The 27,583-nt window shown below is 40.7% G+C and overlaps 1 protein-coding gene across 11 annotated transcripts in view; it reads left to right on the plus strand.

Moving 5' to 3' along the window:
- DMD (dystrophin) overlaps positions 1–27,583 on the plus strand; it is a 1,990,807-nt gene that overhangs the window by 1,907,168 nt on the left and 56,056 nt on the right. For 6 of the 11 annotated variants that reach the window (XM_044235635.1, XM_044235633.1, XM_044235637.1 and 3 more), the window contains 7 exons: positions 13,652–13,818; positions 16,124–16,235; positions 17,554–17,690; positions 18,414–18,452; positions 23,036–23,101; positions 24,221–24,286; positions 26,909–27,067. In XM_044235635.1, the coding sequence (XP_044091570.1) occupies positions 13,652–13,818; positions 16,124–16,235; positions 17,554–17,690; positions 18,414–18,452; positions 23,036–23,101; positions 24,221–24,286; positions 26,909–27,067 (746 nt within the window). The remainder of the gene's footprint in view (positions 1–13,651; positions 13,819–16,123; positions 16,236–17,553; positions 17,691–18,413; positions 18,453–23,035; positions 23,102–24,220; positions 24,287–26,908; positions 27,068–27,583) is intronic. The other 5 variants (XM_044235634.1, XM_044235640.1, XM_044235642.1 and 2 more) reach the window with 2 other exon arrangements.

Below are 27,583 nucleotides of genomic sequence, written 5' to 3' on the forward strand. Positions count from 1 at the left end.
TTAAGTAAGAACTCTAGCATAAATTAATATGGAGTATACTTACAGATTTGCATAGATTTAAAAATTGTGCTTACTCTCCCTGGAGCCATGGTGTTAATTGGTTTATTAGTCAGGTGGAATGGAGAGCCTGAGGTCAGGACAGTTGTCCTTGAACATGTAAATGAAGAGCAGATAATCACCTTGTGTTATTGTTTGGGCTGATTTTATCTTTAATGGGTAATTTAGAGTCCTGATTAATATTTAGAGCAGTGACTGCAGGCCTCCAACCTGCTCATTATCTTCAGAACTTTAAATAAAATACTTGATTTCTACCCAAGACAGCAGTTACAGGAAGCCTTTTACTTCTTCTCTCACAAACACTTGACCGCTGCATCTTTACTTCAGACATGAAAAATGTCTGTGAATGTGGGGATTCTTAAACGTTTTTATGCTGAAAATTCACAGATAACCATGAAAAAGCACTTCTAGGCAGAGTGTGAAAGGATGTTTTAGGAACAGTGTAGCTAAGAGAACAGGGAGGAAATCAGTTTGGTGTTAGGTTTGTATTATTTGAGTAATCGTGAAGAGCCTTTCACATTTTATATCAGTGACATTAATGCCATCTCCCCCCCCACCTTTTAATAATTATTAAAGTCACTCTTTGGCACCTGGGAGGCTCAATCAGTTGGGTATCTGCCTTTGGCTCAAGTGATAAGCCCCATGTCCTAGGGTGCCCTGCCCAGTGGGGAGCCTGCTGCTTCTGCCTGTGTGCCTTCTCTCTCTCCCTCTCCCCCTCTTTATCTCTCTCCCTTTCTCTCCCTTCCCTTCTCTCTCTCTCTCTCTCTGTCAAATAAATAAATAAAATCTTTTTTAAAAAAAGGTTAAGTCACTCACCCTCCCACCAGCCTTGCCCCCTCCCTCATGAAGGGGTAATTTAGAAGAAACCATGGTTTCCAACCAGCATTTTATTTTGGAAAAATTCAAGCATAGAGAAGAATGGAAAGGCTAGTGTGATGAACGTTCTCGTACATAGTCTTTGGTTAGCATTTAATCCCATGAACGTTCCTCTTCCTCACGCTCTTACCCCGTGTAGGTACATATATTTGAATACACACACAAGCACATTTTTCCCCTTTACTGTTTTAAGTCAAGGGACATCACAACATCAAACATAAACCCCTAAACAGTTCACCACATGGTTGTTGTTTTCTTAAAGGACTTTCTCCATAACTGCAAAGCTGTCATCATGCAAATTTCACACTGAAGCAGTAGCATCATCTAGCATGCAGCCCACATTGAAATCTCCCCATTGCCCTAGAATGTTCTTTATGGGTGGCTCTTTTCTTCTGGGATCTAGTTAAGGTTTTTGTCTTGGATTTGCTTGTCATGTCTCTGTACTTCCACTTAATCTGAACAGTCGCCTAGCATTTTTTTTTTCTCATTCATAACCCTGAGCTTTTTTTTTTTTTAAGATTTTATTTATTTATTTAACAGACAGAGATCACAGGTAGGCAGAGAGGCAGAGAGAGAGGAGGAAGCAGGCTCCCTGCTGAGCGGAGAGCCCAGTGCGGGGCCAATCCCAGGAGCCTGGGATCAGGACCCGAGTGGAAGGCAGAGGCTCCAACCCACTGAGCCACCCAGGCATCCCTTTTTTTTTTTCTTATTTATTTGATAGGAGATAGGGAGAGAGAGAGAGAGAGAGAGCACAAGCAGGGGGAGAGGGAGAAGCAGACCCTCAACTGAGCAGGGAGCTTGACGCAGGGCTGGATCCCTAGACTCTGGGATCAGGACCCAAGGCGAAGGTAGAGGCTTAACTGACTGAGCCACCCAGGTGCCCCATGATCATGACATTTTTTAGGAGCTCGGGCCACTTCTCTTGAAGAATGTCCTATATTTGGGATTTTTTTAGTTATCTCCTCTAGCTTGGATTCAGGTTAACATTTTTTGGCCAGAAGACAACAGAAGTGATGGTGTCTTCTTACAAGGTCACAGCTGGAGGGACAAAATAACACTTTGTTTTTACTGATAATGCTAAGTATGTTAAGGTGGTGTGTGCCAGATATTTCCATTGTAAAAGTATATTTGTCCCTTTGTCATTAGGAAGCCATTTGTGTGATATTTTGAGACCGTATGAATATCCTGTTCCTTAAGAACCCTTCACTGTATAATTTTAGCCTTCCTGATGATCCTTTTCTTCCTTTCTTTCCTTCTTTCTTTCTTTCTTTCTTTCTTTCTTTATTTGACAGGGAAAGAGAGAGAGAGAGAGAGAGATCACAAGTAGGCAGAGAGGCAGGCAGAGAGAGGGGGGGAAGCAGGCTCCCCGCTGAGCAGAGATCCGATGTGGGACTCCATCCCAGGACTGTGAGATCATGACCTGAGTTGAAGGCAGAGGCTTAACCCACTGAGCCACCCAGGCGCCCTGCCTCATGAGCCTTTTCTAATTGGATGATCATATTGGTGGTTGCATAAGAGTGATTTTCTGATTCTACCTTTTTTTTGTACATAGTAGCTGGGTTTCTTCCGTAAAGAAGGGTTCCTGCTTCTCCCCTCTCTGTTTTTGAGTATCACTGCAGACATCCAAAGTGATGTTGAATGTACAGGAAAAGACTTCTCCTAACTGAGCTGCCTTTGGATATGCTTTTTCCCATGGTATTACCTAAAATGCCACTGTACAGAATGGATGGTCCTTTTTCTCCATAGCAATGTAAACATATATTTAATAAATGCTTTTCAAGGGGCACCTGGGTGGCTCACTGGGTTAAGAGTCTGCCTTCTGCTTGGGTGATGGCCCAACATCCTGGAATTGAGTCCTGCATGGGGCTCCCTGCAGCGGGGAGTCTGCTTGTTCCCCTACCTCTGCCACTCCCCTTGCTCATTCTCTCTCTTTCTCTTTCAAATAAATAAAATCTTTATAAATACATATATACATTTCTGTGTCAGTCAGCTCTTTTATTGGAGTGACAAGTCAACCAAAGCATGTAACATGAGCTCTGTGCTCAAGAAGATTTAGATGCTCATAGGCTTTTGTTTTTGTTTTAAGATTTTATTTGTTTATTTGACAGAGACACAGCGAGGAGAAAACACAAGCAGGGGGATTGGGAGAGGGAGAAGCAGGCTTTCCGCTGAGCAGGGAGCCCGATATGGGGCTTGATCCCACGAACCTGGGATCATGATCTGAGCCGAAGGCATGGGCTGAACGACCGAGCCACCCAGGAGCCCCTGCTCATAGGCTTTGCTGTTTCTTTTCCTTTTATGCTACTTCAGTATAGGTCGGCTGAACCTATCAGACCTTGTAGCTTATATCTGCTGTAGCACATAATGGAAGGAGAAAGGACCTGCGTTACTGAAAAGAAGGGGAAAAGGAAGTGATTAGAAAGATAGGAGTATGTGTTTATCACAGTGGTTTTTGAGGGTTTACTTGTACTTTCATACAGCTGACAGTAGATGAGAATAGAATTTTGTTGAAGATTTAGTAGCTGGGTATTGTCCCAGCAGGCCTTCCTAACATATCAGAGTCTCTAGAACTCTCAGGCAAGTTAATGATTCCAAAGACTTCAGAGATCAGCCTGTCTGTTCTCCTTGGAAATCACTTCTGTCTTTATTTTTTCAAGACTACTTTCTGTGTACATATTGAAGTATTAAAAAAATAGATAATTTGAGCTGTTTCCTTAACTTTTTTGAGCCTTTTTTATCTGTAACATAGTTAAACGTTATCAGGAGCTATGTATTCCCCCCCTTTTAAATTTCTCCTATCCTTTCTATTAATTAATGTGTTTTTCATTTTAATTTTTTAATTTTTTAAAAAGATTTTATTTATTTCACAGACGGAGATCTCAAGTAGGGGGAGAGGCAGGCAGAGAGAGAGAGAGAGAGAGAGGGGAGGAAGCAGGCCCCCTGCTGAGCAGAGAGCCTGACTCGGGACTCGATCCCAGGACCCTGGGACCATGACCCGCGCCAAAGGCAGAGACTTTAACCCACTGAGCCACCCAGGCACCTGCGGTTTTCATTTTTAAACCTCTTCTTTTTAAAGTGTGCAATCTGATAATTTTGACATGTGTTCACAAGATGATTCCATTGTGGCAATCAAAATGAGCATATCTATCACCCAAAAAGTGTTTTTAGGCCACTTGGTAATGTCTCCAGGTCCTCCCATGTCCCCTGCCACCCATCCCCATCTCTAGGTGGCAATTTACTTGGTTTCTGTCACTGTAGATTATTTTGCATAGTCTGTAATTCTATGCAAATGGAATTTTACACGACAAACCCATTTTTGCTTTAACTCAGTATAACTGAGATTTATCTATATTGTCTGTATCCATACGTCATTCTTTTAAAATTACTATACAGTATTACATTTTATGGGTATTCCACAATTTGGGGTTTTTTTCCTCCTATTTTTAAAAATTTGAATTCCAGTATTGTTAACACACAGTGTTATTAGTTGCAGGTGTACAACAGAGTGACCAAACATTTTGTACAACACCCAGCGTTCATTACGACAAATGCACTCCTTAATCCCTTTCACCTGTTTCACTCACCTCCATCCCCTGATCCCCTGGCCCTTTGGTAGCCATGAGTTTGTTGTCTATAGATTTATATATTTCTTTATATATTTCTCGATTTGGCTCATTCGCTCGCTCATTGTCACTCTCTTTTTAACCTTTGCTTGTCTGTTTTGTTTCTTAAATTCCACATTCGAGTGAAATCATAACGGTATTTGTCTCTGACTGATTTCACTTAACAGTATACTGTCCCGCTCCTTCCATGTTGTTGCAGGTGGCAAGACTTCATTTTTTTTTTATGGCTGAGTAGTATTACATTGGGTGTTTGTGTGTGTGTGTGTGTATCTGTCTATCTCATTGATCTGTTTATTTTAGAGCATGAGCTGGACAGTGAGAGGGAGAGGAGAGAGAGTCTCAAACAGACTCTGTGCTGAGCATGGAGCCCAACGAAGGGCTCGATCCCATGATCCCGAAGTCATGACCTGAGTTGAATCCAAGTATCAGGTGCTCATCTGACTGCACCACCCAGGCGCCCCTATATACAGCATTTCCTATATACAATATTTTCTTTTATCCATTCACCACTGGATGGGTACTTGGGCCATTTCCATAATTTGGCTGTTGTGAATACTGCTACAAATATAGGGGCTCATACATCCCTTTTTGATAAGATGCTAAATGTTATAAATGGAAAGGGCAGAACAGGAAATGGATTACTGTACTCATTTCGAAGCTTGGTCATTATCAGCAAAGACTACCTGGTCTTCCAGGTAGCAACACTTGTGACAGAGATAGAAGGTACAGAAAAGACTCCTGTACATACAGTGTGGCCCTTCATGGGAGACCAACTGTTCTCAGAACAGAAGTAGTGTAGACTAAGAGCAAGAAGTGAACCAAGCTTGTGTGGAAGTGCTCCTAAGTGATCCCTTGTGTCCCTGACTGTAATCTGCTCAGCAGCTCACCTGGAAATCACGAGTATCTTGTGCCTAAGAGGATCAAAATGCCATCTTTCTTCTATTTTATTTGTTACATGCAAGTTTTATATAGTTTTATAGAAGACATTTTTTATCACTCATTTGATTTTCATAAAAATTGGGATTGTTTGGAAGAAGAGTCATTAATATTCTTTACAACTTGTTCTTGTTCCTCCTTTTATGTTCGTTGCTAGTGCAGACTCTCTCTTATGTAAAATATTCCACTGATGCCCTTGGTAGATTTAGAGGTTGTTAAAGAAATTGTAATAACAGCTCTGGGAACAGCCAGGAACTGCCTGTCCTATACTGTCTGACCATGGCTAGCCATTCTCCTTGTAGTTTTACAGGCTTTGTGTACACACTGATTTACAAAACAGTTTTGATCAATTTAAATTTAGCATTTCTTTCCAAACTCAGGCTTTACACATTCAGGACCAGAAAAGTTGGGTTGTGAGCTATTCATGCCTTTCTCTGTTAACAGCGGTAGTGATACTGCAATGGTCATTTGGATTTATGAAGGGGACATGTTACTAATGGAACAGCAAATGAAAATGGCCAGGAAGGAGAGACAAAACTCTCACAAAAAAAATCCTTGGTTTGTCCTGGTATTTTCCATAAATTTACCTTTTCCTGTAAGACCGTTTAGAAATTCTATTCATGCATATGAATGTATTCAACATTTATTATATTTAGTTATTATTTTTCTTCAAAATGGGCAGGAATTCTATTAAATGACAACATATGTACACACGTGCACACACGCTCTCTCATATCCAAGCTGATTGCGATAATTATTTGCCACAGTTAAATACATTTCTGCTGCTTTTCATCCTGGAATATGCTGCACAGGGTTGTCTGTTCAAGGAGCTGCTTGATTTCAAGTCTGAGTCTGCGATTTTACCAGGTTCGCTTGTGACCTCTAGCTCGGGTTTTTTGTTGGTTTGTTTTTTTTAAATTTCTTGGTCCTTTTGCTTTCCCTCTCTTCATGATATATTAACCAGTGTGGCTTTTATCTCCCAGTTAATAGCGGAACAGGCCTATGATGGCTTCTCTGTTTCTATGTGGTAGAAGATAGCTCCCAGGGACGTCCGGTGCTTAGTGAACACTGTGTCCCCATGTTGGTTTCTGACTTTCAACAAATGAACCATGGTAATGTGAGATGTGAACATTAGGCGAGGGTTTCTCAATCTTGGCAGTACTGACACTTGGGTCGAGATGATTCTTAATTGGAGGGAGCTGTCCTGTGCATTGTTGGATTTTTAGCAGGATCCTGGCGTCTGTCTCCTGGACACCGGTAATTTCCCTCTCCTCAGTTGTGACAACCAGAAATGTCCCCAGACACTGTCAGATATCCTCTGGGATGCAGAACTGTCCCTCCTTGGGAATCACTGACATAGAGAGCATGGCTGACTACCTAGGGGATTCCCTGCAGAGCCTCTCAGTGCAAAAAAATCTGTATATTCCCATATTTGAAGCCAGATCATTCTAAACATACCCTCCAAATTTAGAAAGAGACTATTAGCCCTTTGGTATATGATACAACAGACGAACCAAAAGAGAGATATTTATTTGAGGAGGTTTTTAAAAGTAAACTTGACACAGTTTGAGAATGTGCTTATTTTGTCTTTTCCTTAGACAACCCTTTTAGGTTGAATTTTGTTGCTCTTTTGGGATGACTCAGCAGTTTTTAAAAAATTCTAACCTCATTCACATACTCTAATCCTTCCTTTTATTTATTGTGATCACACTGCAGCTGATTTCCTGTCCCTTCATTCACTTCCATAAACTTTCACTGCAGGGTGGGTAGGGGGTGGGAATGGAAACCTAGCTACTGTCTTTAGCTTTGGGCAAGTTTTTTTTTTTTTTAAATCATCTGAGAACTACTGGGTGCAGTTTCGTGCATAATGTTTACTTTATACAGTCTTTTTTTCCCCAGCTGATTAAGCATTGACACGGTTTTTCAAAAACTTCAAAGTCGAGATGCTTAATTGCCTTTTCTTAAAAATACAATGTATGTGTTGATGGTAGCTGGAGTGTGGGGCTTGCTCAGAAATCTTCCCATCGCTTTTATTCTGTTGCTGCGAACTGATACTGTAAATCCTGACAGAAAATGAGCGTTCACATTGACTCTCTAGCAGCCATTGAGCCTGGACCTTTGGTACTTCAGGATTTATGGGAAGCGTAACATGAAAGAAACTCAAAAGTAATTCTGAACCCCGGGCAATTCCCCCAACTCCAAGCTTGGCATGTCATACTTTTTGAAATGATTATTTTGGTCATGACGTCTTTGGCTGGAAAGTCCAGATACTGGGGTTCCTGGCACTGTTTGTGGACCTCATTAAGATGGCGCTTGTAGCAAGCCCCACCCTGCTGCCTGCTGTGCGGTGCCTTCCCTCGCCTCCCAGCTGTGGACAGTGGCTGATGTAGGAGGCCCCACGGAGCTGGAGTGGAATCCCGAGATCCTTCTGAACTCTCACAGTGCAAGGAGCTGGGATATCTTTGCTCTTCGCCTCCGCCTGCCTTGGAAAACGCAGAAAGAGTCTTAGCAAAGACCAGAAACCAAAACATTACAAAACCCAGAGCCAAATGGCCTGTTTGAAGAGTTCTTGCTTAAATGGTTTTGAACCTGGCGTTTAGGGGAGAGGTCAAGGTCATCCTTGATACTGAGAAAAAGCATCTGAGGCCTCTCCCTTGGTCAGCAGATAATAGCACCTAAAAGGATGATCCAATTCACTGCCATCGTCCTTGTCTTTTGTCCTCAACAGCTTCCTCTTGTACCAGTCTGTCCTTACTCATTTTTTCTAGAGAGGCCGAAATGTCGTTTTAGCTGGGTTTTTGTTTTAGTGCTGTTAGCTCTTTACAGAAGCTTGCCTGGTTTTTAATTCTTTCCTTCTTTATTGCCAGACAAAAGGAGAGGGAATATACCACTAGGATACAGAATGGTTTGTAGTAAAAATGAACGATCGACACAGAAGGAGCATGTGAATCCTCATATCTTGCCTTCAGTGCTGTCAGTTGGCATCGGTGAGCAGTTTTAAAAAAGCCAAAATGATGGATTTTCCATCCTAGGAGCGAGGAAGAACCTTGAGAATTTCCAGCCTTTAAACACAGGAGAATCTATAGTATTTTGAAAGTGGAGAACATTGTCTAGCTTCCCTGGGTAATTCACTCTAATGCTTTAACAACTTTCTGCATCAGGAAATTCTGTGTGAGTTACAGCCTAAATTCTTCATGCTGCTTAAGCCTGTTCCTCCTTGTTCTGGCCTCAGTGGAAGGATCGAACAGCTGGTCACAGGCCCCAGTGCAAGAGCCATTCACATAATTGAAAACTGTTATTAAATTGCCCCTTCAGCCACTCTTTCTTGCTCATTCTCTCTCTCTCTCTTTTTTTTTGTTCATGGCTAAATAATCCCAATTCCCTTAAACTGTTCTCCTAGGTCTTCCAAACCCTTTAATTATCCTTGTGCCTTTCTGCCAAGCCTTCTCTGAATTCTGGGTCAGCTGGAGTCCTCAGAACTCGACTGCATTTTCTAAGGCTGATTTGAACAGTGCCGAGGGTCATGAGACCTATTTCCTCACGCTCTACCTGCTTGCCTTCAATTATATATCATAATCATGGTGTTGCTTTTTTGCCTTTTTGTTTTTCCACCCATATTTGTTGCTGACTCATAGTCAGATTTTTACTTTTCCATCTTCTGGAATGAATAGAAGCTTTCTGTTCTTACGGTACTTCCTGTATTAAGCCTTATTTTTACTCTACAGCATATCTGTTAATTCATCAGTAAACAAACTCTCAGCATCAGTCAGAAAAAAAAAGCATAGGTTCAGGTGAAGTGACAATGAAGCCATGTTTCAAATAGGAAAGAATTAGTAATGTTTTTCAGTTTACTGTCTTCCTATGTCGGTTTGTCTCCTCACTAGAAAGGGTTATTTTGATAAAGTGTGTTTTTAGACCAGTGGAGCAGGAGATTGTCATAGGATGTATTGTAGCTGAAACTTGGAGTTTCTTTAATACAGTCTGTCATTGTGTCTTTGTGGACAAGATAGAGAAATGTGTGCAGGGGCCTACATGGTGACAGAACCGGAAAAAGGCCTAGTCTGACCAGAGAAGGCTGAAGCCTGGGTTTCTGTTGAGCCGAGCTGCAAGCAGTCCTGTGTGACCTCGGCCTGCTTGATATTTTCACCAGGGATTTTTTGATGAAGACAGAATGCGTGTTTTCAGATGTAAAAAATCGCTTAAAAATAAACAAGTTTTAAAAATGTAAAAATTACACAGAGTGGGGAAGAACGGCTCATCTGTTGGCTGTGAGAGTCAGGATTCTGCAAGATTTTGCTGAAATTGTGCAGGGGGCTCAGACTAACAGGAAATCTTGAGGAGGGTGAAAGAAGCCAATCCCAGACGAACAAGCAGAGTAGAGGAATCACTAGAAACAGCCAGGAACAGCATTTCCCATTATGCCCACTGCAACATTAGTATTTTGTAGTGTTCATAAGCCTGAAAAGTTTAAAAAAAAAAAAAAGAGAAAGGTCTTGGGATCACTGAATGATTAGTGTGGGAAATTCTGAGGTCAGACAGAGTTTAACGTGTTTCTTTACCAACGACCTTCTCAGCTTTTAATATGTTAACATGCATTAAGCATTTTAAGAGGCGATTATAATGTGCAGTGTTTCCATAATTAATTTGACCTTCTTTTCATGAAACATTTTGTTGGATGACTGATCTGCTGGATGCACTGGGAAACACTGACCCAGAGATTTTACTTGAGTGGATACCCCGTGTGAGCTTAGAATACAGAACAAAAGAAAGTCATGGCAATCCTACTGCCCAGACAAGTGGAGGTACCATTCCCAACAGATCATTTTTTTTTAAGATTTTATTTATTTATTTGACAGAGATCACAAATACGCAGAGAGGCAGGCAGAAAGAGAGGGGGAAGCAGGCTCCTCTGCTGAGCAGAGAGCCTGAAGCGGGGCTCGATCCCAGGACCCTGGGATCATGACCTGAGCCAAAGGCAGAGGCTTAACCCACTGAGCCACCCAGGCACTCCAACAACAGATCATATTTGAAGAATAGTCTTCCAAAGGAGAGTGGCAAACCAAGGCATGTTCTGTGAGAAGTAAAAGGAATGGGGGGAGGGGTACACCTGGGTGGCTCAGTCCGTTGAGCGTTTGACTCCTGGTTTTGGTTCAGGTCGTGATCTCAGGGTTGTGAGATCAAGCTCCTGGTTGGGCTCTGCATTCAGTATGGGGTCTGCTTGAGGTTCTCTCTTTCTCTCCCTCTCCTCCCCCTCTGCCCCTCCCCTTCTTTCTGTCTCAAATAAATAAATAAATACAGTCTTTTTTTTTTTTTTTAAAGATTTTATTTATTTATTTGACAGAGAGAAATCACAAGTAGATGGAGAGGCAGGCAGAGAGAGAGAGGGAAGCAGGCTCCCTGCTGAGCAGAGAGCCCGATGCGGGACTCGATCCCAGGACCCTGGGATCATGACCTGAGCTGAAGGCAGCGGCTTAACCCACTGAGCCACCCAGGCGCCCAATAAATACAGTCTTTTAAAAAATAAAATAAAAGGAATAGGGATGAAGAGGCATGGACAGACATAACAGCTTGGATAAAATACTGAAAGGGCTCCGCCAAGCCTGAGACCCTCTGGGTTTCTGGTGGGACAGACAACAATGGTGAGGGTAACAGTGGCACACATGGCCGTGGCTCTTGCTGTGTGTCAGACACCATTCCACATGCCTTTCATTTAACTCATTTAAATCTCAAAACAACCCTGTGAGGCAGCTGCTCTTCATAGTTCCAGCTCACAGCAGAGGAAAAGTAAGACTCAGAAAGGTAAATTTAATTCACCAGAGTCAACACAGCTAGTAAATGACAGAGCTGGGCTTTGAACTCTTGGCGGTTGGGTTCTTCACTTACATGGTCCCTTTCATCTTTAGGTTCCATGATACCCCCCCCCCAATTTTCCACTCTACACCGAGAAGAGTGCTCCACAAAAGTTTTGGGTCAGCACTTCAAATTGATAGCGTTTTGCAGCTAGGAAATTCAAAATCAAATAGCTCATTAGAATGCTCTTTAATTTATAATCGGGGCAATGGCTGGACTAGTGCTGAAGTGGTGAGCTTTGCAAGCCAAAGGACTGTAGGTCCAGACCCTATTGCCTTTCTGTCTGCAGGGTATGAACAGATTCGTGGTTAGCGAATCACATTCCAAGAGAAGCGACATGGGTTTGCAGTGCAGATACTCGTGACTTGTTTGATCCTAAGTAACCCCTCTCTATGTTCATTTTCAATCGGCCTTGGAATTGGCAGCGTCCTCTGGTTCTGGGCAAAAGCAAATGAACAGCCACTCTGTAGAAAGCCCTTGTATTCTAGGACTCAGAGTATCTCCAGAAGATTTTTGTTAAGGTCAGTGTTGTACATCATGAAAGAACAAAATTAAGTGCCCAAGAACCCAGGGTGAGTATGAACCAACAGAAACCTCAGACTGCAGAAGCAGACCTATAGTAATTTCAGACTTTGGAATCTTTAGATGAATTTTTGAAAACCATGTTTACTCTGTTTAAAAAAATAATAACAGATAAGATTGAAAAATACCTGCAGGGAGCCATAGACTTTGTAGAACTGACCTTACAGATGATCAAATAGAACTTGTAGATGTTAAAAAGTATAATAACCAAAATTTAAAACTCACTGTATGGGATTAATAGCAGACTGGATGCTACCAAAGAGAGAAATGTATCGAAGGGGTTGTTAGAAATGAAATACAGGGAGGGTCTGTGCAGAGGTACACAGGCCAGGTTGAGAGAGTCTAACTTTTATTAGATTCCTCTAAGCAGAACAGAGAGGAAATGGAGAAGAGATTTTGTTTGTTGATGAGATCACGATTGAGACGATTCCAGAGCTGACCAGAGATGCTAAAGATTCAAGAAGCCCAGTGAATACTAAAAAAAAAAAAAAAGTCTCAATAAACCCTAGAAGCATAACACAAGATAGAGAAAGGACAGATTACCTTCAAAGGAGTGATAGTCTGCTTTACTGCTGACATTTCTTAACAGTAATAACAAAGAAAGTAAAATAAAAGTGGAATAACAATTCAGTGTGCCCAAACAAAATAAAAGCAAACAAAACCAAAAAAAAAAAAAGGGAAAAGAAACCCTTTCAGTCTAAAAATCTATACCCAATGAGGAGAGCTATCAAGAATATGAATTTTAAAAAGAGAGAGATTTTTGAGACCAAACAAAACCTGAGAAATTCTCCTCCAACAAGACCCTTACAAGAACATTCTAAAGGATATACTTAGGCCGAAGGGATCCCAGATGGAAAATGTGAGATGAAAGAAGCAAAGAAAAAAATAAAAGTGGCCAATATATTGGTCAGTCTGACAACACGAAAAAATTAAAATGCCATCTCGTAGGATTAACAAATATGTAATTAAAATGCATGACTGTTTCCATAGATGATGGGTAAATATATTTTGAGTTTTCTAAAATCATGGTACTGTCAGGGAAGAATGGTCTTGATTCAGTTTAGCCTTTGAGAGGCAGAGAAATAGAGACAGACGAGCAGCAGTGGGCCACCATGAAAACCCTAGACCAGGAGTCTTGGGTTCTAGGAGTGGCCTTTGAAAAGCTCCTTCCCTCACCTGTGTCTCAGTTTTCTCATCTGTAAAACAAAGCTCCAGGACCCAGTATTTTTTAAAGCATCTTATTATGATTCCATGAAACACTGAGACACAGGTTCTCCAGGAAAAAACAAGGAATCAATAACTCCCGAGTTGGTTTTTCCCTAACCTCCTTTGAAATGTTATTGATAAACACTCCGTGTTTTCCTTCTGGCTCGCTCTTACATATCTGTTCCAACATGGAGCAGAAGGGAGTATTGAGGCACAGGTATCTATTTGGCTCGCCATTCTCCATGTGTTGGTTTTGCTTTGTTTTCTTGTCATCTAGCAGCTGAACAGAGTAACGGCAGTGTACCCTTAGTCTAGCCTTAGGGGGTAGGTGGCTCGTGTGGCCGCGAGCGGGACACTGGCAGAAACAGACTGTGAAAAGTGGTCTCATGGCACCACTACCGTTCTGAATTTCATAATGTCTGGTCTATACTGATGTCTGCCTCTCCTTTCCTTTCTCCCCTTCTTTCTCTTCTTGTCCCTTGCCCACCCCTCCACCCCTATGTTTCCTCCCGTCCACACAGGCTAATAATAAACCTGAGATCGAGGCGGCGCTCTTCCTAGACTGGATGCGACTGGAGCCCCAGTCCATGGTGTGGCTGCCCGTCCTGCACCGGGTGGCTGCCGCGGAGACTGCCAAGCACCAGGCCAAGTGCAACATCTGCAAGGAGTGTCCCATCATCGGATTCAGGTATCCGGAACCCCCCAGATGGCGTTGTTTTGTGTTCTTCGAGTCTCACCTTTTTCGGACTTGACCTTGCATCTCCTGAGCCAGTTGCCATCAGTTTGTCCCTTTCCCAAGTGACTGCCCTGGTTCCCAGGCTAGTTGGACGGCTCTGACTCATTAGGTAGGTGGCCCTCTGCACCTTTCGTTGTGGGGCTCTGCAGAGCCACATGTGCCATTGAACAGCATCGACTGACCGCCTGCGTCCACGGCAGTGCCTGTCCTGCAGGGGAGTACCGAGTCACCGTGCTGCCTCTTTCCCGGGGCCATATGGTGGGAACCATATCTCTCTTTTTTTTTCATGGTTCTTTTTTCTTTTCTTTTTTTTTTTTTTTTTTTTTTTGTCCTGTTTATAGAAATTCTCTGGGAATCGGTTCTAAGACTAAGAGATGATTCTGTTTGGGGAAACCTGTCATGGTAGCTCAGTTTCTTACTCGTTTTGTACCACTTTTGTTCCCTGAACTCACATGAAATGTTTCAAGCAACCCAGAACGTGCTTCTTTATCTGCGAATCTGATTATACTCTTTGCATAGTATCCTAATGAACTTCTGAGGGAATATAAAGTATGCAAGTAAATGAAAATTTCACAAAGCAGCTAAAAAAGGGAAAGGTTCTTTATAAATTTAAAAGTGAAAGAGCTAGGAAACATAGCAGATTATTATTCTGATATTCTTAAAAATGCCAGGGAAAACAGTTGGCTCTTAAATCTTCAGCCTCGTTGACCTGTTTGCGGGAGAGGGGATACTGTTAGATAAATTAATCTTACTGAACAAGAATCCCAAATCCAGATTTTGAAATGATGAGGTATTTCAACATCTGGCTCAACATCCAAGTTTCCCCAGCAATGACTTAGCCGGGTAGTTGTGAACTATTTGTATGGCCTGTGTCTGTGCAGAACCCACTTAACAGCTGAGTAAATACTCTTTAGTTCTGCTCACACTTGCTTTATTTCTTTGTTTCCAAATATCTACTTCATGCCATTCATGTGCTTTTTATTCCTCCTTCTTTCTCCCCCTGGTGTTCCTGTCCTTCCATACTTCATGTTGTTGACAAAGAAGTTTTTGCAAAAACCCTTAGAGGGTTCTAAAGGCTAGATCAACAACCCTGGGTAGATCGTGCTCGCTAAGGACACAGTTTGCCTGCCTTCCTGGTTTCTGGCAGTTACGAAGGATGCCAGGGGAGAGAGGGAGGGGAACCCACAGAGGACTGTGTTCCAGCACTTACCTTTCTTCTCTCAACTCTCCTGGTCAGCGAGTGAGATTTATGTGCAGGGGGAGTCTTCACAAAATAGAAAAGGGGAGTGCTTTGGAAGATCTGAGAGTGATGCTGCCTTGAATTCTTTTGCCCTTATCGAATTAGATTATTTTGGGAAGCGGCACTTCTCTTTCCTCCTCCCCCTCTCAGAAGATGGTTGGCATCTAAAAAAGGTAGCTTTTCCCCCACATCCCCATATGTGGCAGAAGGAATATGTTTATTTGAATTGGCTAGTGTTGTTATCTAAGAAAGCAAAAGGCAGGGAGAATAGGAAATAATAGCGTATACTGAGAGTGGGGGCGTATGTACATAGAGATTACAGCTGCTTTCATCCAGCTCCGGTTTGTCTTTTCCTGGGGCTTCACTTACCATTTGCGGGTAACGTGGTGGTGGTGGGGGGCGAGGCGGTTCTGAAGAGGGAGACATAAAAGAGATCATCCAAGTAACTACCTCAAGGTGAATCATGCCAGTCAATCAGAAAATGTGATTAAAGGAAGATGAATTTTCAGTGAGAGCCCTTGTTTCATTTGCCTTTATTTTATGAAATTGCTTCCTCTTGATAAATTGTTTTGAAAATAATTGCTTCAGGAAAATGTTTGTCCCCAGAATGGGTAGGGGATCTGCAGCACATCCGTGTCTCTCTCTCTCTCTCTCTCTCTCTCTCTCTCTCCTGGAAGATCTTTCAGCATCTTGTGTTTGGTCTTCAAAAGACTGGAAGGTTGCCAGTATGTTCCTACTTAATCTGAAAGGGTTTCTCGTGGAGCTTAAATGAGAGCTAAAATTTTCTTTCCTCTTCCATATGTTTATAGGATGATCTTCCTGCCAAAATGTTTTGATACTGTAGGAGAAGCAGCAGAGATATGTAGATGGAGGAAGTTAATGACTTACCTGTGGGATTAATGAGCACTGCATTCCGTTTCCCGAATTAAGGCAGTGTGGAAGAAGGTTTATCAAAGAACTTTCCTGGGGAGTTTGAGTTGAAGAAATACATATGTGTGTATTTTTGTTTTTCACCAGGTACAGGAGTCTAAAGCACTTTAACTATGACATCTGCCAAAGTTGCTTTTTTTCTGGTCGAGTTGCAAAAGGCCATAAAATGCACTACCCCATGGTGGAGTACTGCACGCCGGTAAGTCAGATGCGTCCCCGCGAGAGCTCGCTCACCGGGAAGGAGCCTCACTTCTGTCCACTATTGCAGATGATGTGCGATGCTGGGATTTCTAAGTTCCCCGGATGTTCCCCGGCTAAAGGGACTCCTCATTGTGGCCTCCAGCTTGACTCGATCCCTAGTGCATGGGGTGGTGCCGGGAAGCCATTTTCACACTGATCTGGCACAGCCCTAGCAGCTATGTGGCCATGGGGCGTGCTGGGTGTTGCGGTAGGGGTGCGGTGGGGTTCCTCGGAATCTCTGACCCACGGCTTTCAGTCAGTCTTGCTTAACTGATGCTAGGAATTTGCCTTCTATTTTTACATCTTTTCGTGACTCTTTTGTGTATGTACGTATACATACATATGTATACACCTGTGCCTTTGCCTTTTAAACTACTCTGTGAAGTAGGTATTATTATTATCCCGTTCTTACAGATGAGGGCTCTGAGGTCTTGAAGTTACATAATTTGCCCAACGTTCTATAATTAAAGGTGCAGCGTTCTCTCAAGATCTTGTTTTGGGGAGGTGCTCAGTGGCTCTTAGAACTTGGGAAGAATCGCTGGTGACCTGGACAGGACATAGACTTGGTGCTCAGACACACGTGGGTGTAACCACCACGTGTATCATGTATTCGCTGCCTGTTCCGTGGCATTGGCGTTATCTAGGAGCTTACTGGAAGGGCAGGAGCTCGGGCCCCGCCCCTGACTTCATAAACCCCCCCCTGAATGGTAGCAGTATCGGCAGGTGGATGCCACGCACTCGAGAAGCTTCTACTCTCTTCTTTCTCTCTCCTGCATCAGAACGATGGCCCAGGCCTTTCACTGTCTTTCTCACTCGGAATCCTCTTGCAAAGGCATCCGGTGATGGAGAATGAGCCACGCACCAGATAGAATGACACTCAGTGCGTGAAATGGGACATCACTGTGGACAGAATCATTTCTGTAAAACACCTTAAGGTGTGGTCAAACTTCAGGTCACTACTAAGACTTCTACAAACTCCCATTGATCGAGGAGCCCTCGTAGTTCTGCACCTCACTTTTTCGTCATAACAACTTGTTGAGGTATTATTGCCACCACTTTACAGGTGGTGGAAGCCTTGGAGAGGTTCATAACTTGCCTAAGTGAGCCCTGCTAGCAACTGCTAGGCCTGGCCCCGGGTTTTGTCCATAGACTTAGCTCTTGACCCTCACTGTCTCTGCAGTTAGGGAACAAGTGCGCTGAGGCAGAATGCTGGCGTGGTCTTTTACCCTGAGAATCGTACCCTTACGGGTCTGAGCTCAGTGCACTTTCCCTTTCAGACTACATCGGGAGAAGATGTTCGTGACTTTGCCAAGGTACTAAAAAACAAATTTCGAACCAAAAGGTATTTTGCGAAGCATCCCCGAATGGGCTACCTGCCAGTGCAGACGGTCTTAGAGGGGGACAACATGGAAACGTGAGTAGTGGCGAGCGCAAAACAGTCTCTCATTTGACATATATTTAAGCTCCTCCCAGCTGAACGCCCTCCTTCACTCCCAAGTGCAAACAGTCTCTCCTATTTCTTTCTTTAGACTTCCTTTAGCCGAAAAGAGAAAAATAAGCTGACGGTCAATTGCCATTTTCCCACGTTAGTTGTCCCGTGACAATTACCTGTTCCAAAAGTGAAACCTGATCTTGCAGGGAAAGAAACTCTATGACAGCTACTAATTCCCTTATAAGAAATATGGGACTGTTTACAAATGAGTGATTCCAGTCTTTTCATTTCGGTTTTCCTCCCTCACAAATCACTAGGCGTGTGTCTTTCTGTATCTGTGTGGTCATACCTAGTCGCTTTTATCTCCTTGAAAGAAAAGACATTCACAGGAAATTTCTTCACAGTAAGTAGCAATGATTCTCTTGATCAAAATGATGATGCCTCCAACTCTCTGCAACCTTCTCGTGTTTTCCATAACGGATGGCAATGGCACACTCGTTTTTCTGTCACCTCACTCTCCACCTTTGTTTGGCTGTCGCTTTCCATAGTTCATACTTAATTGGTTAGTTTCTATTTATTTTGACCTCTCACTATTTTTTTTAATTAATTGACATACATTTATTTATTTATTTATTTATTTATTTATTTATTTAGTGGCTGAGTTTGCCTGTGTCTCTCTTCACCACCTCATTTTTTGTTTTGCAGTCCTGTTACTCTGATCAACTTCTGGCCGGTAGATTCTGCGTGAGTACTTCTGCTGAAGGGGGCTGCTACCACTGCCACATTTGCTTGCTTGATTTGACAATTTTTTGTTCTGTTGGTTTGGTTTCTTTGAAGGACACATTGATTTCCCTTCCTTCATGTCATCTTTTCTCTTCCCGCGGTTAAGACGTTGAGAGTGCCATCTACCACAGATCAGGAGAATCAGAGTGAGGTTTCCGGCTCCCCACCTGGTCGGGTTTTAACCAGCAGACATCCTGACCTGGAATCAGTCATCACAGAAACAAATGGGTTGTTAGTTCTATTCCTGAAAGATGGGTTTACGTATTCTTCTGTGATAAGCTCCTCTGATTGCATAATAACATTCTTGAGTCATATTTTTTGAGATTCAGTACTTCAGGACCTTCAAAAGGATAATGGTTTGTTCTTTAGGGCCTGTTACAAGTGGACCATTAGAAATCAGCTGGATTTGTTTTACAGTGTGATGTGGAGTTTGATGGAATAATTTTAGTCAGGCGTGTATACTTTTTATCATGCTACCGGACTAATCTGCACACACACGAGTTTCTCAATTTTGAACTAAACTCACTTTGCTCTCCTCTCCGAACTAAATATTCAGCTCATAACTAGTTACACATTTACACTGGAAGGAAAGTGTACTATACACTATTGGTGTATATTAATAATACTAATATTAGATACCAGCAGATAATTGGTTTATCTTAGAGTTTATAATGTTATTAGAAAACTCTGGGGAGTTTGTGATTTATATATTAGCAAACAAAACATGCATTTTTTAAAAGTTACATTGTGTGGAGTTTTTATAACAAAGTTTTGTTATTTCAGAGCGTACATACTTTATTAAAATATTTATTTAAAGTCAGACAGCTCTATTCTGTAGAGAGGGAAATGACCAATTTAGAAGAACTCAATTTATTTTTATTGGGTCTCTTTTATTCTACCATGTAATTTAATTTAAAGTATATCCTTTTTTAAAAATCCTATAGTGATAAATGCAAGTTATTAATTGAGGTTTATTTTAAGTCTTTATTGGCCTAAAAGGAATATAAGGCATCCCTCTCTTTGTTAAAGCTGCATTATTGTGCCCCTTAATTTTAAGATATGGTACCTGTACCTGATATTTTTACTCATCAAAGGGAGTTACTTAGATTCAGTTCTGGGTTTTTTTTGTTTTGTTTTGTTTTTTGTTTTTTTTTTCTATTCGAGGGTAATTGTTTTCCCTAATCTGGGTAGTTTTATTTATTTAGCGAAGTTTAAACCTTTTCTAAGTGAGAAACTTCAAAACAAACTGATAGACTGAAATCCTCACTAAGTGAATGGATTTATTCTGTGTTAGAATAAGTTTTAGCCAGTTGAAATATCCAAAAGGCAAATATGCTACAGAATGACTTTAAAAATGCATGGATAGAGGTAACGCAAAATAATAAGCAAAGACTAACTAATGGTTCCTTGAATGGGGAAAAAAACCCATTTACTGAATACATCAACTAATGAGGAAAAAAACATGACAAGTGATTTTAATGTCACTTATGTTTTTAATAGGCTTTTTATGCATATTCTTTATTCTTTAAATAAATATTTAATTACCACCATGAGCTTGACTCCTTCATTTCATATCCCCCCCATTTTTTCCTTTTTAAATACCACTGCCTGATTATTTTTATTTTTAGCACATATTGTAGCTTTCCTAAGTCAAAGAAATAAGATTTCTCTAGTTTATGTAAAATCACAGACATACCATGATGCTAATCCAGTGGCATGAACAGTTTTAGGCATTTAACCTGGTTATTGCCTTGTTGTTAGAAAATGTAATGTCACTTATTTTATGTAGAGGGTGTTTGCCTTCAACTTAGAAGAGCTTTCAAGTTAATAACATCCTTTGTTAAAATATCTTCCTCTAAAAACTAAAACAAAAAATCACTTTGCCTTTTTTTAAAAAAAGTCTGATTATTCAGAAATAGTGGGAAATTATCCTTTTGAGGAAGAAAACCAGACCCAGCAAGCAACAGTCCCTTTTCTTTAATGCCTGCATTTTTATTAAAGTCTTTGTTCAGGGGCTTTTAAGTAATTTATAAAATTTATTGCAGAGCTCTCCTGTTTAGATAGAAGAACCGGGTCCTGAGGTGGCTTAATTTTGCAAGGATTCCCTCTGATGTTAACAGATTCTTATGTGGATCACAGAATTTGAACATTGACTGACATATAGATCTTTGGTTTTTTTTCTTAGCAGAAACCCTTATTTACCTGTATTTGTCATATTATTTTAAAAACTAAATCTAGCCTGAACCTTTTCTATGGTTTGCCCACAAATCAGACGAACAGTATCCTTTGAGCTAGTCTGCTTGGAAACCTTAAACAGATGAAAACTTATTAATGGAGTTTTCACAAAAGAGAAACTGGTGGTAGGTGGGGACATAATTGGCCATTAATAATAACAGGGCTCATCCTTCTGGGTGTAACTTTTTGTCTGTAGGAAGTAGAAAGGGAGAGCAGTGCTCTTACCATCTTTTGGAAAAGTGTTTCAGAAGGCTTCGCATTTAGTTTTGTTTCTGGACTAAGTGGTTTTCTACTTATTCTTGGTTTTTTAAATGATCCTTCTCTGAACAGTGCTCCCTTTTGGCTCATTTTCTGGTTTTAATAGGTACCTCCGTTAGTATACTTCTGTTTTTTTAAAAAATTTCTGGTTTTAGGAGTTCTTGTGCTCAGGCATGCTGCGTTAGGTGCTACGTACATTAATAAGAAAAATCACAGGGAATTAGCCTCAAGGCTAAGAATTAAAGAGCTGCATAATATTTTCTGTATAAGATTTTACCAAAGTATTTTGGATTTACATGCCTAGTTTTCTTGGTATAGTTATGCTCAAAGGTCTCAGGTTGTCTTTCTTCTGTACACTACCAAGGTGGCAGCCATTAGCAGGGAAAACACACATTTTCTTCCTGGTGGGCGTTTAGCATATGAGAAGTATATAAATGAGAAAAAAAAGAAGTATGTAAATGAAAAACTGGTTTGTTCCAGAAGACAGCGTTTATAAACCAAATACTCCCAAGTACAAAATGACCTTGACCTGCAATGAGTATTTTAAAACAAACCATAGCATTTTTCTAATAATGCACTATTCCATGGTTCTAAGAAATGAGGTGAACTCTGCCAGACTAGAGCGAAGATTCACATGGAAATCTCTGGATCTGCCTAGTAAATTCAGTGGCCATCCCTGTTTCCTCCTGACAGCTTAAAGGTCTTTGTAGTTCATTACAAATTGGATTAGAGTGACACTTGACCTAGACAACACTGGTTTCGTAAATAAGACATTTATCTCTCAGAGAAGACCTCAGTTCCCTAGTTGTTTTCTATACTGTGTCGTAATCATGTTAGGATTGTGTGTCTTCTTTAAGAAGTAGGGATTTCTAGCACATTTCCTAGGTAAGCCTAGGTAGTAACTACATGGGGTTTTGTTCCCCCATATAAGTAAAAGCAGATGTGTTCTTAATGTTTTGACCATGTCTTTTAATGCTGTTTGGATGTTGGGCTAAACCAGTCCTCACTGAATACGGTACTGTGGACTTTTGGATCTGTGCCTTTACCTAAAGGCTTTCTGTGTCAGGACAGAAATGGAAGAGAACTTTTGCCCAATTCAATTAGGACCAAAAAGCACAAGTCCAAACTGGTTTTCAGAACAGATGGATTTTTCTTCCCTAAGGTTAATCCAAAAGATAAAATAAAAACTTCAAGGGTAATTAATAGATCAGATACAAAAGGGTGGGGAGGGATATTAACCCAACCCAATTTCTTAGTCTCTGGAGCTTAAAAAAAAAAAAGGTAGGGTTTTACACCCTAAAAGTATATAGACTTTTCATGCTAACGCTCCCCTCTGGTTTTCTTCTCTGTACATTAGCACACAGTATCCCTGATGATAAATAATTCAGATATTGTGACATTTTATTGGATTTAGCCATTCTTCTTTAAGAACATCACAGTATCATTGTGGGTCATTCAGTTCTATTTTATGAAGTAGCAGTATGGTCCTGCTACTAAATCGGTGGATATTTTGCTTCCTTACAAAACGGCACAGACTGAGACATCTCAGTGTGTGGAATCTTAACAGGTCCTGGTCTGGCCTCCTGGGAACTAAGATTGTTGACTATAAATGTACCAAGCAAATGTATAGCTTCCATTCAATAAGAAAGCAGCTAATAAATGGTGTGGGGGATAAACCACTTAAAATCTTTACCCACCTAGTGCCAACACAGTCTCAGAACTATAGGATGTGAGACATGACAAGGTAGGAGGAAAAATGTCACAAAGAGATCATCTCCCCCAACCTTTTCTATAATTGAAACGTTCTCGAGAAGATTTTGATCTCTTTGATGGCTTTGGGGGAAAAAAAAAGTATGAAAAATTATCTCACAAAGTTGGATTTAAAATACTTGATGATAGAGCTAAGATACAGGAACAGCCAAATGTGTACATTATCCAGAGCATTAGAATAAAAGCATTTTAGGCCATGTATATAACAGGACTGTGTGGTGGGGTTTTTTTTCTCCATTAACGGATGGTATCTGTGACTAATCACATTTTCTGCCTTATAGGCCCGCCTCGTCCCCTCAGCTTTCACACGATGATACTCATTCACGCATTGAACATTATGCTAGCAGGTATGAGACTAGTTGAATGCCAGGCAAATATTGATTGAAATAACTAACCAAGGAAAGCTAACCTATAATCATTTGAAACAAACCTTTTCTTTTTTTCCCCCCAATCTTGTCTGATTTCTACTAATCCACTTGCCCTCTAACTTGCATGCCATTCCACTGCATGCTGTTTTTGGGCAGTAAGAGCATTAGTCCAGAACAATCTTCCCTCACCCTGGCCTTTAAACATTTCTGATAGCTTTGCTATGTTTTGCATACGGAGCACGTTTAAAGAATTGGCTTAGAAATCATCTCACCTTCTTAGAAAAACTGCTAGACCAGCCATCCACGGGTGAAGAAATGATACTGCGTTCTCTAGAGCATATGAAAGCATTGGCTTTCCATTTGCGTGCTTATTTAACATCATATGCTGTAAAGAAGAGAATAATTAATTTTCCTAATCCGTGCAACTTTTGGTTCCACCTTCTTTGTGTTTCAGAGAATTTTTATGCCTAAAAACTGAATTGCTAATTGTAAGCTGTCTTATGCTCGTTAAATAAGTCTGTAAGAGTTTGGTTAACTTCTTTATTTTTTAAGTGGTAAGAAGATTTTTTTATTGTCTGAGGGGAAGGAGGTTTTTGAAGGTAAAAATTGGTGGCAGACTATTCAGAGAGCTTACTTTGATTCCATCCTTTATCAGTAGTCTAACTGCTAAACGTGTTTGTCCACAGTGGGAAGCATTAACTAGCTCTGTAAGTCTGTCATCAGGGGAAAGCTTTAATTGTCTTAAAAGGGGGGGGGTAGTGAAGGAACAGAGTGTATTTGTTGTTAGGGAAGCTTTTCTTGTAAAAACAAAGGCCTGTTCTCAGTGAAAGCAAGATCAATCTGTGAAGAAGAAGAAGAAGAAGAACCAAATACAACTTCCCTTCTAATTTAGAGCGTAAATGTAAAGCTACTAAACTAGCTGTCGTCCGCTACTCACTGCCTCAGATGGTTAGGGCAACACACACATTCTCTAATTTGAAGGATTCCTTTCTCTTCTTGCCATGATTTATCCTTTAGTTTTCAGGAATGTTCGATTAGGTCTTGAATAGATTCTAAGAAATCACATAAGTTTTAATGAGCTTTTACGTTTTTTATCAGGCTAGCAGAAATGGAAAACAGCAATGGATCTTATCTAAATGATAGCATCTCTCCTAATGAGAGCATGTAAGTATCCTGTCTCTTTTTACAAAATGTTCCTGACGATGAAATTGCTTTGAGGGCTGTAGAGGTAGGGTAGGGCAGAAGATAGGAATTAGCATTAGACTCACTTGATCTTTCAAGGAGCCATTCGTTGTCTTTTTTGTCTTTGACTCTTAACCACCTGACACAGAATGAGCTCATCCAAAATGTGGCATGACTGGTATTCCAGAGTAGCAAAAACAGTGGGCCTTATTTAATACCAAGTTGCATAGGCTCAAATAATGAAATTATACAAAATGGTGAATCTTTGACCAAACCTGCCAGATATTTAAAGGGATTGGATATTAATTTTTTAAAGTGATAACTAAGTAGTATTTTCTCCACTCGGGAAGCAGACATAAAATCTTAGTATGTTTGCACTGGTATTCCCATCTGGTAGGGTTAGTTGGGCATTTTCCTTCACAGATCCAAAGCAGTAAATTTCTGTGATTTAGCATCATTGTTAGCTAAATCAGGTGAGGCAGTCTGGTGAAGGATTTCAGAAGACAGGGTACAAATTTAGGTCAAAGTTGTTTAGTGGGATGGTAAGCCAGGCCTGTCAAGTGGAAGGAAAGAGAGAGAGCACGATGCTAGAAATGGTAACAGGGAAACAGTGGCTTCCTTACCGAGTTGGGGAAGTATTCACCATGAGGAACGCAGAGGAATAGTGCCATGAACCAAGGGCCTGAGGTGGAGGGAACTGATGAAGAAGCTTATTCTACTAAACGAATAGATAACTTTAGAGAGAGAGGAAAAAAAATTCTAGTCAAAGCACAGGAGTATCTCTACTTTGCTAAGTTACGGATGTCTCACCACTTTGTCATGGAGAATCTGGGCAAAGGGAAGAATGAGTGGCCAATTTATTGTCAGTGTGGCAGCCCAGCGTCACACCCAGTGAGGCAAGAACTTCTGTAAGGATTAGGCTGAGGGAAATAGCATCTGAATGGCATGTTATGGAGGACTTGAGAACAAATCATCGGGTAGATAAAGGTGATCACCTGCAAAGGTGAGTGTTGAATCAAGTTGACAGTCATTTGTATATGACTGAGTTACTTAAAACAAAAACAACCTTTTCCCCAAACAGAAGTAACTGTGGCACATTCTCTTTCTCAGTTACGAGGATAAGTATTAGTAGGATTAGTATATAAAATACTTGGACAGGAAAATATGTGGCCAAAGAATCAACCAAATGGAAACAACCTGAATGATTTGCTTCTTTGTGTCACCAGTTTTGGTGATTAGAAGCTCTAGCACATTCAAATTATTTTAAGTTGTATCTGTATAATAATGGCTGCCATTTATTGCCCGCCTGAGAGAACAGTGAGAGAAATTTAATTAAAGCTCTGTTGTAATTAGCCATAGCAAGTTCTTGCAGTAAAATTTCAGAATTTGGGAAGAGGGATAATAAGTAGACATCTTTTTACAATTGTTAAATGAAATTTAGCTTTAGCTCATTCTGAGGACATAAAATCCATTTTGACTCCATGTTAGATGCTAAAACCATGACATTTTGGGGGCAGATCTGGGGAAGATGTTTGGGGAATTGGTTGACTTCACTTAAATGTTGGTTTTTAACACCCGATAATTACTTTTCGACAACTTCTCACTTCTCGACCAGTTACCTGGCTTGACAGACCAAAATCATTTACGTCAGGAGGATTTTTTCCCCTAAATACCTGTACTGTTTTTCAACTCAGAAGACTTGGGGGAATATTAACATACCATCCTGCTCCTATCTAACGAGAAACAAAGAGTTTTAGCCTCTCATTAAGAACAGAATGAAGTTCTTAAAACTTAGATGTACACAGGCTTCTAAGGAGCTAGGGGCAATACATTTAGAAAATAATTTCTCCTGTGTATTAGAGTGTTTCTAGTTTTAAGGAAACATTGCAGCTGCCTCCCCAAATGTAAGCCCTTTGCTTCTTTGTTCCTGAAGATTAGTCCTTAAAACTATTCTAAAGAATGAGTTATTCGGTCTTTTAATTAGTCATCCCAGTGGCTTTTTTTTTTCCTTCCAGTTTTTGTTGTTCTCTCTGAACAATAATTGAATGAAACCATCAATTGTCTCCAGTTTCATTATTGTTACCATCTTGCCTCAATGGCTTTTGTAAGTTCCAACTGGCTTAGCAAAGCAACACTTTGTGGTCACTTTGTCCTCCCCTGAAGAAAATATTCATTATTATAAAGGTTGTAAGGTTTTTTTACCTGGTCATTATTAATAAGAGCATGGGTTTAGTGAACAGGTTATCTTGACAGGCTTGGTAGCATAAACATTATAGAGCCATTGTTATGTCTTTTAGTATCTGCTAACTGTTGGTTTAACGGTCAACATAGAGTCACAGTATTTCCATAGTTCTGCTACTCATTTACCCATGTAAATAGGCCAATCAAATTCATTTGAAAATCTGAGCAAGAAATACTTTGAATTGTCACCAATAAGATCATAGATCACAACCTCAAAATATCAAAATGCCTTTAGAAACAGGAACAAGGGTCTAATTAATGGTTAAGAGCAAATGTTTCTATTTTAAAATACACACCCGAGTCCCTGACCCCCAAAGCAAAATAAGGGGGGAAAAAACCAAAACCTTTGATTTTATTTTCCAGAGATGATGAACATTTGTTAATCCAGCATTACTGCCAAAGTTTGAACCAGGACTCCCCCCTGAGCCAGCCTCGTAGTCCTGCCCAGATCTTGATTTCCTTAGAGAGTGAGGAAAGAGGGGAGCTAGAGAGAATCCTAGCAGATCTTGAGGAAGAAAACAGGTGAGTTTTCTTTCTAGCTTTGTCATTGGTATGCAGAGTGCATACACGTGCACACATAGAAAAGCGCCAGGAATCTTCACTTAGAGTCATTCTGTGTCTAATTGTTTTCCACAATAATCTGTTTAGCTCCATTTACAGATTCTCTCTCTCTCCTTTTTTGTTACCTGGAAGAAGAAAATGAACGCGATAGTACAATTAAGAAGTCCTAATTTAGGGGTGAGAGGAATTAATGCTAATGGTGGTGATTGATTTGTTGCATGTGTTTCAGAGGCTTTGCTTTTATATTTGAGAATAGAATTTAAGAACAAAGCAAGTCCTTTAATTTCATGATGATATGATTTGTACATATATTTGGCCGTATTATATGCCTCAAAGCATTTAAGAAAGTAGGTTCGTTGGCTTGGTCTGGTCTGGGAACGAATTCATGCATCTTATTTTCCATCCTCAAACATGGACACCATTTATGCTCACCATCATAGCAGATTAGTGAGACAACTCCCGTTGTCAGTCATCATC

This window comes from Neovison vison, chromosome X (genome assembly GCF_020171115.1).
Source record: "Neovison vison isolate M4711 chromosome X, ASM_NN_V1, whole genome shotgun sequence".
In the NCBI taxonomy this organism is placed as follows: domain Eukaryota; kingdom Metazoa; phylum Chordata; class Mammalia; order Carnivora; family Mustelidae; genus Neogale; species Neogale vison.